The sequence below is a fragment of the Rutidosis leptorrhynchoides genome, chromosome 5, assembly GCF_046630445.1.
Source record: "Rutidosis leptorrhynchoides isolate AG116_Rl617_1_P2 chromosome 5, CSIRO_AGI_Rlap_v1, whole genome shotgun sequence".
NCBI lineage: Eukaryota > Viridiplantae > Streptophyta > Magnoliopsida > Asterales > Asteraceae > Rutidosis > Rutidosis leptorrhynchoides.
In genome coordinates, this window is record NC_092337.1 from 215,539,113 (window position 1) to 215,551,703 (window position 12,591).

At 31.8% G+C, this 12,591-nt stretch overlaps 1 protein-coding gene and 1 long non-coding RNA gene across 3 annotated transcripts; one reads left to right on the plus strand and one right to left on the minus strand.

Annotated features, from left to right (window-relative positions):
* Positions 1-3,781: 3,781 nt before the first annotated feature.
* On the minus strand, positions 3,782-5,881 carry LOC139847705 (uncharacterized). The gene is made up of 3 exons (XR_011759627.1): positions 5,088-5,881; positions 4,686-4,936; positions 3,782-4,059 (listed from the first exon to the last, which is right to left on the minus strand). It is a non-coding gene; the product is annotated as an uncharacterized lncRNA (long non-coding RNA).
* A 305-nt stretch (positions 5,882-6,186) lies between these two features.
* LOC139847954 (general transcription and DNA repair factor IIH subunit TFB4-like) lies at positions 6,187-11,898 on the plus strand. Of its 2 annotated transcripts, none has more exons than XM_071837685.1 (12): positions 6,187-6,321; positions 9,316-9,422; positions 9,505-9,599; positions 9,704-9,953; positions 10,049-10,095; positions 10,194-10,231; positions 10,302-10,347; positions 10,467-10,520; positions 10,607-10,675; positions 10,765-10,841; positions 10,929-11,024; positions 11,484-11,898. In XM_071837685.1, the coding sequence occupies exons 2-12, from the start codon at positions 9,392-9,394 to the stop codon at positions 11,548-11,550; spliced, it is 870 nt and encodes a 289-aa protein (XP_071693786.1). In that variant the 5' UTR covers positions 6,187-6,321; positions 9,316-9,391; the 3' UTR covers positions 11,551-11,898. The 2 variants fall into 2 exon arrangements, with proteins under 2 accessions (XP_071693786.1, XP_071693787.1); XM_071837686.1 differs by lacking the exon at positions 6,187-6,321 and adding an exon at positions 6,683-6,875.
* The last annotated feature ends 693 nt before the right edge of the window (positions 11,899-12,591 follow it).

A 12,591-nucleotide genomic window follows, 5' to 3' on the forward strand; every position in this document is an offset into this window, starting at 1 on the left:
AAATTATAAAAATAATAAAGTAATTAGGGTTTAAATAAATAATAATAATTAATACTCCGTAATTAATGCTGAATTAGGTTGATCAGGCGTGTCATGCCAAACTCCGCGAGTGCGGATCCAAGCTGGCAACAAACTCCGCGAGTCGCGGCGAATGCAAAACGTTTTTTTTATATTGTTTTTATAAAAATAATATACAAATATGTTTATACAAATATATATTAATATTATAGCATTTCGCCGAGTCTCCGGCAGCGGCGCCAAAAACTTGATGTCGTGCGAGGTGTACGTGAAATACTATATATTTTTGATACGAAAAGCGTTACAAATTACACAAGTTTTAATTATTTATTTACATATGGGATATACCAAAACCTTGCTACAACACTATAGGCAGTGTACCTAATCGTAGAGTACTATAGTTTTTAGTAAGTCCGGTTCGTTCCACAGGGAGCTGGCTTATTTCACACTATATTTTAATTAACTATATTTGTACAAAATATATATAATTATAATTATATATAATAATATATAAAAAGGGGGGTTTACCGTTTAATGACCGGTTTGTCGATTTTATATTTTAAATCACAATTAAAACCTAATGAAAAATATAAATGACGATAATTTAAGTGCGATAATTAAAAGTGCAATAAATAAAATGATAGTAAATAAAAATGCGATAATTAAAAGTGCAATTAAATATGAAATAAAGGAATTATGCTTATTTAAACTTCCGTAATCATGATGTTTGACGTGTTGATTTTAGTTTATTCCCATGGGTTAATTGTTCTTTGTCCTGGATTATTTAATATGTCCGTCTGGTTTTTGTCCACAACAGTCCATCAGTCATAAATATAAAATGCGAGTGTCCTCGTCAAATTATCCTTATACCCGAAGTCAAATATTCCAACTAATTGGGGACTTAAACTGTAACAGGGTCTTAATACTTTGTTTAATAATTACACCAGGATATCGACTGCGTGTAACCCAAGGTTTTAATACTTTGTTATCAATTATGCCAAGTGTCCTTGTACATAATTTCACCTCTGTTTTAATAATTCTAGTGACTATTAATTCATTCCCGTGTCCGGTTAAATGAACGATTATTCGTACATATAAATATCCCGCACATCGTGTCCGATTGAGTGTATATGGTTATTTATAGGTACGTCCAATTGTAATTCTTTATATTAAAATTAACAAACTATCATTTAGTTAAACAAATATAAAGCCCATTAATAGCCCATAGTCTAATTTCCACAAGTGTCGTTCTTTTGTCCAAACCCCAATTATGGTACAAAGCCCAATTACCCAATTTTAGTATTTTAGCCCAACATCATGATTACTTCGTTTTAAATAAGCATAATAATAACTTAGCTACGAGACATTAATTTAAAAAGGAGAACATAGCTTACATTGATTATTTATCGCGTAGTGTTACACGGACAGAGCTCCGACTTTAAAACCCGTAAAATAACCTTTGCATAACCCAAAACTAATCTAATATAAAACTACACTATACTATATAATAAATATATTTATATTTATTATTATTACAGAGGAGTATTATTATTATTATTTTTTGTATAAAATTCGGCAGAAGCTCGTTGAATTTATAGGAAATTTTGATCCTGGTGTGCTCCGCGATCGTGGAGGTTTAAGCCTTCAGAGCTCCGCGAGTGCGGAGGTCTGAAATCCAGCTCACAAATTTTTGGCCATTTGCTTGTCGACGTTTTATTTAAATATATATAATATATAAATAATTTATATAATTATTTAAATATTATATTATATTCTTGTGCATAGTTGACTCATAATTTTTAGTCCGTTGTGTCGGGCGTTGATAGTTGGCTCAGGTCCCAGTTCCGGATTTTCGAACGTCCTTTCGTATAATTTAATATCTTGTACTTTGCGTTCCGCAACTTGTACTCTTGTCATTTTTAGACGTTTCTTATCAATAAATTGAACCACTTAGATTGTATCTTGTATATTTGAGCTTTTTGGTCATTTGCGTCTTCAAATCGTCATTTTCGCCTTTTGTCTTCGCACTTATTTAAAGTTCACTATTTATAAAACTATAGAAACCATAAAGTTCACTATTTATAAAGCCTTACATTTTAGTATATATGTATAATTATGTGGTCGATTTATAATGAATGAGCGGTTTTATGGTTAGATTATAAAATGTGAAAAGTTTGTGTTAATTTTATAAAATGTGGTTGAATTTAAAAAAAAATTGTTGTAAGTTTATGAACCTTATGAAGTTCACTATTCATTTCTCCTATGTCTTTTAGGTATGTAGAGTAATAATAGTAATAATAATAATAATAATAATAATAATGAATAGTTATTAGATAGGAAAAATTATGTGGTCAATTTATAGTGAATGAGAAGTTTAATGAGTAACTTATAAAATGAGAAAAGTTTGTGGTAAGTTTATAAAAACTATAAATTTAAAGATTAGAAAGGGTGTGTATGAATTATAAAAAAAATAAGAAGTTTAGGGTAGGTTTGTGAAAATTGTAGAAATTACTATTCATTTCCGAGATGTCTTTTAGCTATGTAGATATAATATAATATAACTAGCCTTTAAGAGCCCGTGCGTTGCACGGCGACTCTTAATCATTAAACTTGAAACGTAAAATGTTATATCAATTAACTGTATGATAAAGACAGTATCGAAACGGTATTTATATAAATGCCTTATAAAGGCTGGTTACGAAAGTAAACAAAAGCATATAAGTTAACTACAGTTCATTGGGTGGTGGTACAAAAGAGTAGTTGGTTATCACTTGTCGTTTTCCTTCTTTAATTTGTCAGATCCTTCTTCACCTGCATATACATTTTTGTTTTGCTATTATTCTTAATTTTGATTGATTTTGATTGTGATTGGTTTTTCATTTTGACTGATACAATTTTAGTTAAACAATTCTTTAAATAAACAACCACCATAACTTAAAACATCTTCAATATAAAAACATTGACCCATATACTATTGAGGTAGAAATGTTGACCCATCATAGTGCAGCAGTAGAAAATTAGACCCAATATAGTGAACCAGCAGTAACAGTGACCCAAAGGAATATTGCAATACCAGCCTTGACCCGAATCACACCAAGTCAACTTTATAAAGAAAATCCAGTGCACACCATCACCCAGTAAAAATAGAGAGCAATAAGCGGTATTTATTTGCTAAAAGTGACATGATAGATGGAGGAAAATACGTTCAATACTTTATTAAGCTTCTTAAATTTAATTGACTTTATTTAAGAAATAAAGTATTGAACGTAATAAATTAGGTGTATGATACAATTACGATGACGAAATCGTTCATTATTTATAGCATTTGTATTGAAACAAAATGTTTTGAAAAAATCAAGCAGTATGACCAATCTACCCATTTTAACACTCTACAAATGGAGGATGGCTATTACACATAAAGGATAGGCATTTATCAAACCCATTGAATCTGGTTTCAATACCTTATACAATTATGAGTTAGCAGTACTTCAAAAGATTGATTTTCATAAAATAAAATAATCATACCTCGTAGGAATAAACTAAAATTCAACCTATATAAATAAAACTAAATACAATAAAACTAAATCAAGATCAAACCTAAAAACTATCAAAATCAAACCTGAACGATATCGTCTAAGCCATAATACCTGATCCGGTGTGCTCCCAAGTAATCTCAAATGTCAAAAAAGACATTTTGTAAGAAGTGTCACTCTTATATAAAGAGTAAGATAACATGACACTAAAATCCCATATGCGTGATGCAACACCAACACCAATCTTATTATGCTCCAGTAATGTCAATTATTCAATACATTTTAAACGCATTTTCAAAGTTTGCAAACATGCAAAGCTCAGTAATGTCAATTATTCAATACAGTCAAAAGAATGATCGAAAACCCAAAATAAATACAGGATTGTAGAAAGCCGAATAATGTTCTTATCAAACATTCAATTTGCTGGGACAAAACGTCACTTTTGAATGGCATATCCATGTTTTTCTTCCAGATTCTATATGCACGAAAGCAGCTCCAACATTTGTGCCTGCACAACCCAAATTAAGAAACAAATTAGATAAACTGATGTAAACTGGTACTATGATGAATAAAATAAGGACAACAACATGCAGAAATCGGTGAATGTGAAAACTGATAAAAAACTTGTGCCACATATACACATCAAACCAACAGAGTCTAAACCGGCGAATAACTGAACCAACTGAGACCCACTAATTTAGAAAAACAAAGACCAAGGTCCAGAATGCAGAAACCGGTTCCGATCTGGTCTTGCTATCCGTTCAGATGGTTCGGGTCAAAACCAACCCAAATGAAGAAGTCTCTTTATGTTCAAATAGATAAGTTATAGTTAATATAGATTCAAGTATAATACATTTTGACATTGAAAACTACTACCAAGAAAAGAAACAATCGCATACAAATACTTCTAAATAATTCGACAATTCGTGAATATTGACAGATTGATCTATACTTTTATCTTCAACAACCAGATTGCACGAGTTTTTTCTTTTAGCCATCGAAAGTCGCAATGCATCTAAAAAATTACACTACATCCTATTAAGGCAAAAATATTCACACAACCAGAATACACCGGATGTTTCAGATCCCGGAGTAGATTGTTTGGTTTAAGTTAAGATCATTTAATGAATGCACCTTTCTCAGTGATATACTTTTGTTAAACGATTGCACCTCTCTGCTGAACTTTCTCTGGCTGAACACATAATGTTGCCTCATAGTAAGCCTTTTTAACTGCTCTTTATGAACGGGCGGTTGGTATTTATGCATCACTTGTGAACGTCGATGCTTACCATCAACCTGTAAGTACCATTCCACTTTGCATAGAGCGTTTCAGCGCTTCTAACTCTGCTTCCCTCTGTTTCTCATGTTCTTGCTGCAACTCAAGTCTAAAAATACAGAACATGCATTATTTAATCCCTAAAAAAAAAAAAAAAACTTCAGCACATATATGCAATGACACAACAAAAAGATTAACCTTCTATCTTACGAACCAGTTTGTTATTGATATAACTAAGCAAAATACATAGTGAAACATACCGCTGTTGCTCTTCATCATTAAACACAACACTTTCTGATTTTGCAGCTGTCGTAGAGCCCTTTTTTATGGGATTCTCAATTTTCCTTTGGTGATATCTTTGAAGGCTATAGTATCTGCAAAGTGGATTTAGGGCAATCTAACAAAGAAATATATCGTGCAAAGTGGATTTAGTTTGTACATTTATACACAAAATTACCCTAAAGACATACATACCAACCTATAATCAGTCAAACCCTGATTAACAACATTATAACACTTACAATATTTCATATATAACTCTTCAAACACAAATCAACATTATAACACTTACAATATTTCACCTGTATATATCGATGTCAAAAAAACAATAATTAAAAATTGAATAAAATAAATAATCTAATTAATTGTTGCTATAAAGATGATTAATAGATGAAGTTATGCCTCTCTTATATGGGTATACAGTTTAACCCTAAAAACTAATAAAACATAAATTAAGCATCCATGAATATATTGAATGAAAGAACTAACCAGCGTGAATACATACCTGATTACATGGTTGACGTCTTTGTCCAGTCGCCGGATAGTGAATATGTATTCCAGTCGCCGGATATTTTTTCGGCGAGTTCGAAGACACCGACGATAATATACAAAATTTATATGGTTATGTCGAGAAAAACGTTACGGATTAATTGGTGTTAGTGGCATCGCTTAATACGCTGGAATTAAGGCATAATCGACGATGGAAAAGGTCTGGGGGTTTGAGCAATTTTGAAAAGAGATAGAGAGGTATATTTTGAACGGTTGCAGCCAATGGGTTAATGTTAATCGTAATTAAGCCTTGTTGCGAATAGGATTGAGCCACTTATCTTTTTATGGTAATTAAGAAAAATAATAATGAGTTAATCACAGATTAACACGTGGATTAGGTGATTAGGTGAAAGGCTGAAGAGACACGTGGCCCTATGCCACACGGTTTGTAATATGTAGAGATATAATATAATATAATATAATATAATAATATAATATAATATAATATAATATAATTTTTTAGGAGTAAAAGCGTATGTTCCTTTAAAATAAAAGCAGCTATTACTAATAGCCTATTAGCAACCCTACTCCTGCGTTCCCAAAACCTTGTGACCTTGGGCAGTGTTCCTGACCTGAGTTCGATTACCTCCATAGCCGACTACGTTACTCAAGAGAATAACACATCAACAACGTCTTCTTCATCCTAGTTCTTCATAAAGTAACGAGGCATGTACAAATTTATTTCCTTTCTTTCGCCAAATCCCTAATACCCAATATGCATACCACCTGTTTGATAAAATTCCTTAATGAATAAATTTAAAATATGACTAACTTCTAAACTAAAACGATGAAATGTTGTTTAATTTATGACTCAAAGTTTATCTTTAGATACATTTATGCTCAGAGTATAGATTGAGTGTATGGAAACTTTGGCAGTAGTGTTAGTAGCTTATAGATATACGTACTCATAATCATATAATGTATATCTTTTTGGGTGGTATATTTGTGAGTTAATCATATAGTCGTCCAAGTCATTGTATTTATCTTATATATTTGATTTCGTTTTGCAGTAGGAATGTAGTTTCCAGCAGCCATAGGTTCCTTGTATTGGGTATAAATACTCTTGTAAATCTATCATTTGGAATCAACGTTTTCAACCTAACTCTATTGCAATTATACCTTCATCCAAGAATTGGCTATTAGTATTACTAAGTGAAGAGCTTCGAGTGGATTAAGAATTGGCTAACCAAATCGCTGGACATAAATGATCGAGTAACAAGGTGTGTCTTGAAATCCGGAAAAGAAGCTTTTTTGTAGGAATACAAGTCTTGTATAACTTTGTTTTTCAATTGCGGGAACTTTTTCCAAACCCAACTATGAGAATTACAAGCCTCAAACTCCCATATTCCTTTAAGTTTAACTGCGATAACCCATTTAACCCACAGGGTGTCTGTTTGGGTAATAAGTTTCCATAACTGTTTTATTAAGATCACTTCATTCCATATTTTAAGAGATTTAAGTGTTAGAACACCTTGCTGCATAGGTGTACACACATTCTTTCAAGCAATCTTTGCAGTCTCCCAACATAAGATAAATGTTTGTTTTTCCAACAATTTATCTTATCATTAACCTTATCAACAAGACATTTACATTCTATGATTCCCAATCTGTTGTTAAGGAGAGGGACTCCAAGAACTTTAAAAGGTAAGACCTGGTAATACTCTATAGCAGGAACACTACCAAAAAATAGTGTGTTTTCCTAGGTTAGGAAATAATATAGAAACAGGGCTAAATTCATCCAATGCTCCTTTCACTACCTCAATTGACTTTGAATCACTTTTACATATTTATAATCTGGATTTTCCCTAATTTTAGCTATCGTAATCAGGATGAACGCCTTTATAAAAGCAGTAAACAAATAAGGAGAGATGGGATCTTTTTGTTTTAATCTTCTTCCTCCTTTAAGATAGCCATGTACTTCACCATTAATGCACAAGTAAAAAGATGTGATAGTCACACAATTCTCAATATCTTTTCTAAGAATGAATGACCAATTGACTGTGTCATAGGCTTTTTGGATGTCTATTTTTAAAGCACACCTTCTAGCACCTTGCTTTCTCTGATAGCCCTTCAAAATGTTCAGGTACATGTTCGCCACAGTATATAGTACCTTCTTAATCATAGATGCTATCCACTTTGTTTTTGCGTCTCTCCACTTTTAAAATCCCCTGAAAATAGGCAGTATTTTTATCACCTGCTTTTGTCCAATTCACCGTAGCCTTTTGGTTTAATAAATTTTTTTCATCCTTTAAAGCTTCGGTATATTATTTGAGAATCTCCATAGCAATCTTTTTAGGTACGATATCATGAGGATTTTGATCAATAGCTTGTTGGCCTATCTGTAATTTTTTCTTGAGCCCACTCACTTTTTCAAACAGATGCCCATTTTCCAATTCAACTTATTCAAATCTTTCTTCCACCCTTGCTCAACAATGTTCAAGATTTCTTTTTATTTCCTATGGCATTAGGTATTATTCCAACAGATGGGCTGTGATCAGATATCAAATAGGGTAAACAAATACCATTAGCAGATTGGTAATGACTAACCATTATTCTATCCAACTTCTTCAGTATCCCACAAGCAGGGTTCTTATGGGATTATTTACACTATCCGTATAGTCATTCATGTCCTCACAAAAAATTTAGCTTATATACACCTAAATAAGTTCAAGGGTTAAAAGTAATTATATAAAAAAAAAAAAATACTCAATAGTTGGATTTTGTAGCTAGGGTGTTCTGTGGTCATGAGGGTGCGTCGAGAGAGGTTCTTGAGTAAGTTCGTCTGATTCCTTGCGCCATATTCTCGAATTCGAGTTCTGAAAAATGTGATAATCTGAGTTGAGGACTTTGTTGTTTTCTTCATCGGGTATTTACAAATCAATACTATTGTTTTTGTGCAAGATTTCTTAATAGTATGTATATTTATTTTGTGCTACCTGTTTGATTAAACTCCCCACTTAATATGATATACGAAATACGATCAGTGGCATACACTTATAATATTTGATCATTGTTATCAAGTTTACAACTTTCAATTTTGCTGGTAAAATAAGGGTTATCACTGGATTAATTGCATAGAAACATCAATTTTGTGATCTATAAATCACTCTTTAATTCAGTTTTCATTCATAAAATAAGGTTAAAAAGAGTGCCTTTAGTTCGGTTGAAGTTCTGTGATACTCACTCAACATGATTTCTAACTTGGTGGCCGCTGTTTTTGCTTATGGATGTGATAAATTTGTGATTTGACAATCATGGCATTAGTGTCATGTTGTTTTACAACCATCATAAGTCATGAAGCACCTACTTTGGGGCTTATATGAATTTCCCTCTTATTAGACAATTTACCATCAACTACCATTTCGATAATATGCCTCTACCTTCTACTTTACGAGCGTGAGTTTACATGTCATTAAAATTGCAAGTCCAAGTAATTATATGATGTTATCATAATGAACTTGTATACTAAAAACTTAAGTTTGCAGTAGATAATAAGTCTTATAAATAAAGTAAAACGTTCCGTCTATGTATAATTTACCATGGTTTTGCCAACAAGTGCTGGTTTATGTACTGTTAAGATTTTATGGTTTGTACTAGTTCTGGTGTAATTGAAGAAATTTGTATGTACCAACTTTGTAACTTTTGTTTTTTGGTTTTCAGTTGAATTAACCCGTTCAATCTTCCAGAAACTTCCCTTCTGTCTAAAGCCCTGTCATACAAGTCGCACAAACCAAGTATGACCCCTGTTTCATCTAAGCAATATGCAGGTAAATCATGTTTATACTCTAAATTTATTAAATATTATTTTCGTTCATCAATTAAACTTGGTTTATTTGAACTTGATTACAGATGATGTAAGCCTGTTAATGGTATTGATTGACACAAATCCTTTATTTTGGAGTTCAACTGCTACTTCTTTCTCATTCCCCAAGTTCCTATCTCAAGTAAACAGTAAAAAAATTACTCTATTTCATATACTGTTTTCCCCTACTATCTATTTTAAGTATTGAACATGTTTTTTTTTATTTTTTATTTTTATTTACTGTAGTTCCTTTCATTTTTGAACTCGATACTTCTACTGAATCAACTGAATCAAGTAGTGGTGATAGCTACTGGATTAAACTCTTGCGATTACATTTATGATTCTTCATTAAGCCACACAAACCAGAGAGCTGAAACATTATTGCAAAAGCTTGAGGAGTTTGTGTATAAGGATGAAAAGCTTATTAATAAAAATGACTCGGTTAATGGGGTCGGTTCTTCCTTGCTTTCAGGATCTCTTTCAATGGCACTCTGTTGTATCCTGATTTATAATTTATTATAATTTATAATTTATATTTTTATTATATCCATGTTTAGTAAAATGATTGTTTAACATTAAAATGATGATTAGACATACAACGGGTATTTCGTTCCGGGTCACTTCATCCTCAACCGCGGGTAATTTCCATGATTATATCACCACAAATTTTTTTTTTTTTTTTTATAGGAGATTTATATTTATGTTTTATGGACTTATTGTTGATTAATGATGACAGATTTTGTGCTTGCATGGATCACAAGATGGACCTGGACAGTATGCCTGTCTCCTCACTTTCTATTTTCTTTTCTTGTTCGGTTACTAAAAAATAATGTTTATTTTGCAGATATGTTGCTATCATGAATTCAATTTTCTCTGCTCAGAGATCAATGGTATGTTAGATGCATGCTTTGATTTTAATTTAAATATTATTTATTTTTGCATCTATTATTTTGTGATATTGTTCCATCACAAAATGTTAAAAAGGTTCATAAGTTTATTTCATATACAGGTACCTATAGATTCATGTGTTATTGGGTCCCAGAATTCTGCTTTTTTGCAACAGGTACCTCAATGTTCATATTTTCAACTTTGAGTATAGCACTTTATCAATATAATTGTTGACTTTTTATGATTTGTATCGAGTTTTAGGCTTCTTATATTACCGGGGGTGTATATCTGAAGCCCCAATATCTCGATGGACTGTTCCAGTACTTGACGGTATGTACCCCATCATAAGATCGCATATTGATATACTTTGCCTTATTTTTCTTTTTTCTTGAATTTGCATGTATTGTGATTGTATGCAGACGGTATTTGCAACAGATTTGCATTCTCGCAGCTTCTTACAACTCCCTAAGCCTGTTGGTGTAGATTTTCGTGCTTCGTAAGCCTTATTCTCTTAAACCAAATATTTGAGATATGAAAATATTTAGTCGCAAACTAGTCTGAAGTCTTGTGTTGAATTATGCAGGTGTTTTTGTCACAAAAATACAATTGACATGGGATACATTTGCTCTGTTTGTCTGTCTATTTTTTGTAAGCATCACCAGAAATGTTCTACTTGTGGGTGAGTATATATGTTCATTCTTTTGAATACTATTTTTTATTTTTTTTTATAATTTATAATTAAACCCCTGCCACATTTGTTAATAGTACTTCACTATTTGGCCTGGGGTTGGATGGAAGGTATAAAGATGGGTGCTTTGGGTGGGTTGGGGAACGGTCAAAGTGTCGAACATGTTCGTGCTGAATCATTCTTTTATGTTTTAGAAAAAATAGCAAAAAGTGTTTATGGGTCATGGGGTCAACCCAACACCACATTTTTCACCCAAGAAGAGATGATGTGTTGATAAGCACGTGTTTGCATAAGTCGGCCTGTTACTTGAAGTATTTAGTATTCACCATATAATAATCAATTTTGCTGCAATGGTGTGACTTATGCAAAAACGTCAGCTTAAGGCAGACTGATGCTGTTCATTTGTGCTTGCGATTTGCTTTAATGGTTATTATATGCATTGTAATGCAGGTCAGCTTTTGGTCAGCCCCAAACATCGAATTTGAAGAGAAAGGCTCCAGATAATGGAAATGATTAAACTATAGTCTCTCTCTTAAATCTAGTGTTCTTGTTTTGGATGATTTCAAGCCATTGTTGGTCTTGATGGTGCAGAGATGTAGCAAAACTAACTTGTGTTGAACTAAACCAATTCAAGGTTCTAATTTGTTCTCTTCATTCAGGATTTTTGGTGTTCTCTCGGTTGGTAATATATTGTTAGATTTATACATGATATTTGAGTATAAGCGTGGATGTAAGCATCTTGATTCTTGATCGTCTCCATAAGATTGTCATATGTGCATGTCTGTGCACGGGTTTATGAAAACGGGTCAGGTGTTTTGATGCATTTGTTATCACATCAATATTGCAAGTCATACACATACATAGATAGGGGATGGCAATGGATGTTCCAATCACGAATATTCACCTGATTTGATTTATTTATAATGATATGGATGATGATGTAAATGGACAAGTAACGAAATGGATATGAATAATCTAAATATTTTGTAGATCGAATATAGATGACAATATCACATTCATGAATATATTCATTAACACTTGAAATGCATCTATACATGTATATCATACTAAAATATATGCATCTACATCTACATATACATATAACCTATAAAAATTTTAAATATTTAACAAGAATAAGGGTTATGAAAGTCACAATTATTAAATTATTACTAATAATATTACACATTACACATTAAGATTAGTTTAAACATATATTTACTTTTTGTTCAAATTAAGTCACAATCGGCAAAAATTACAAAGAAAATATGTGTAATAAATAAAAACAAAAAGATTATACATTTACATTTGTTATAATCTATATTTAATTGTCAAAATCGTCGTTAGATTATATTACTTAATATCCATTGGATATCTATTAATCCTCGTAATTAAACGGATATTGATATGTTTGAATGAACTGAAATTAAATGAATATGGACATTGATAAATAAAAATTAAATGAAAATAGATGTGGATATGATATCATCTCAATTGACAATCTCAATTATACATGTTAATTTTGAAAGTAGGTTGAGGATGTTGTGGATAAGTGAAATTA

What these genes read in the sequence shown, in the direction of transcription:
- LOC139847954 (XM_071837685.1), top strand. Translation starts at nt 9,392, where the DNA reads ATGACCCCTGTTTCATCTAAGCAATATGCAG. An exon ending in CACTTCATCCTCAACCGCGG is followed by an intron (nt 10,096 to 10,193) that starts GTAATTTCCATG and finishes TAATGATGACAG; the next exon opens with ATTTTGTGCTTGCATGGATC. An exon ending in TCACAAGATGGACCTGGACA is followed by an intron (nt 10,232 to 10,301) that starts GTATGCCTGTCT and finishes TTTATTTTGCAG; the next exon opens with ATATGTTGCTATCATGAATT.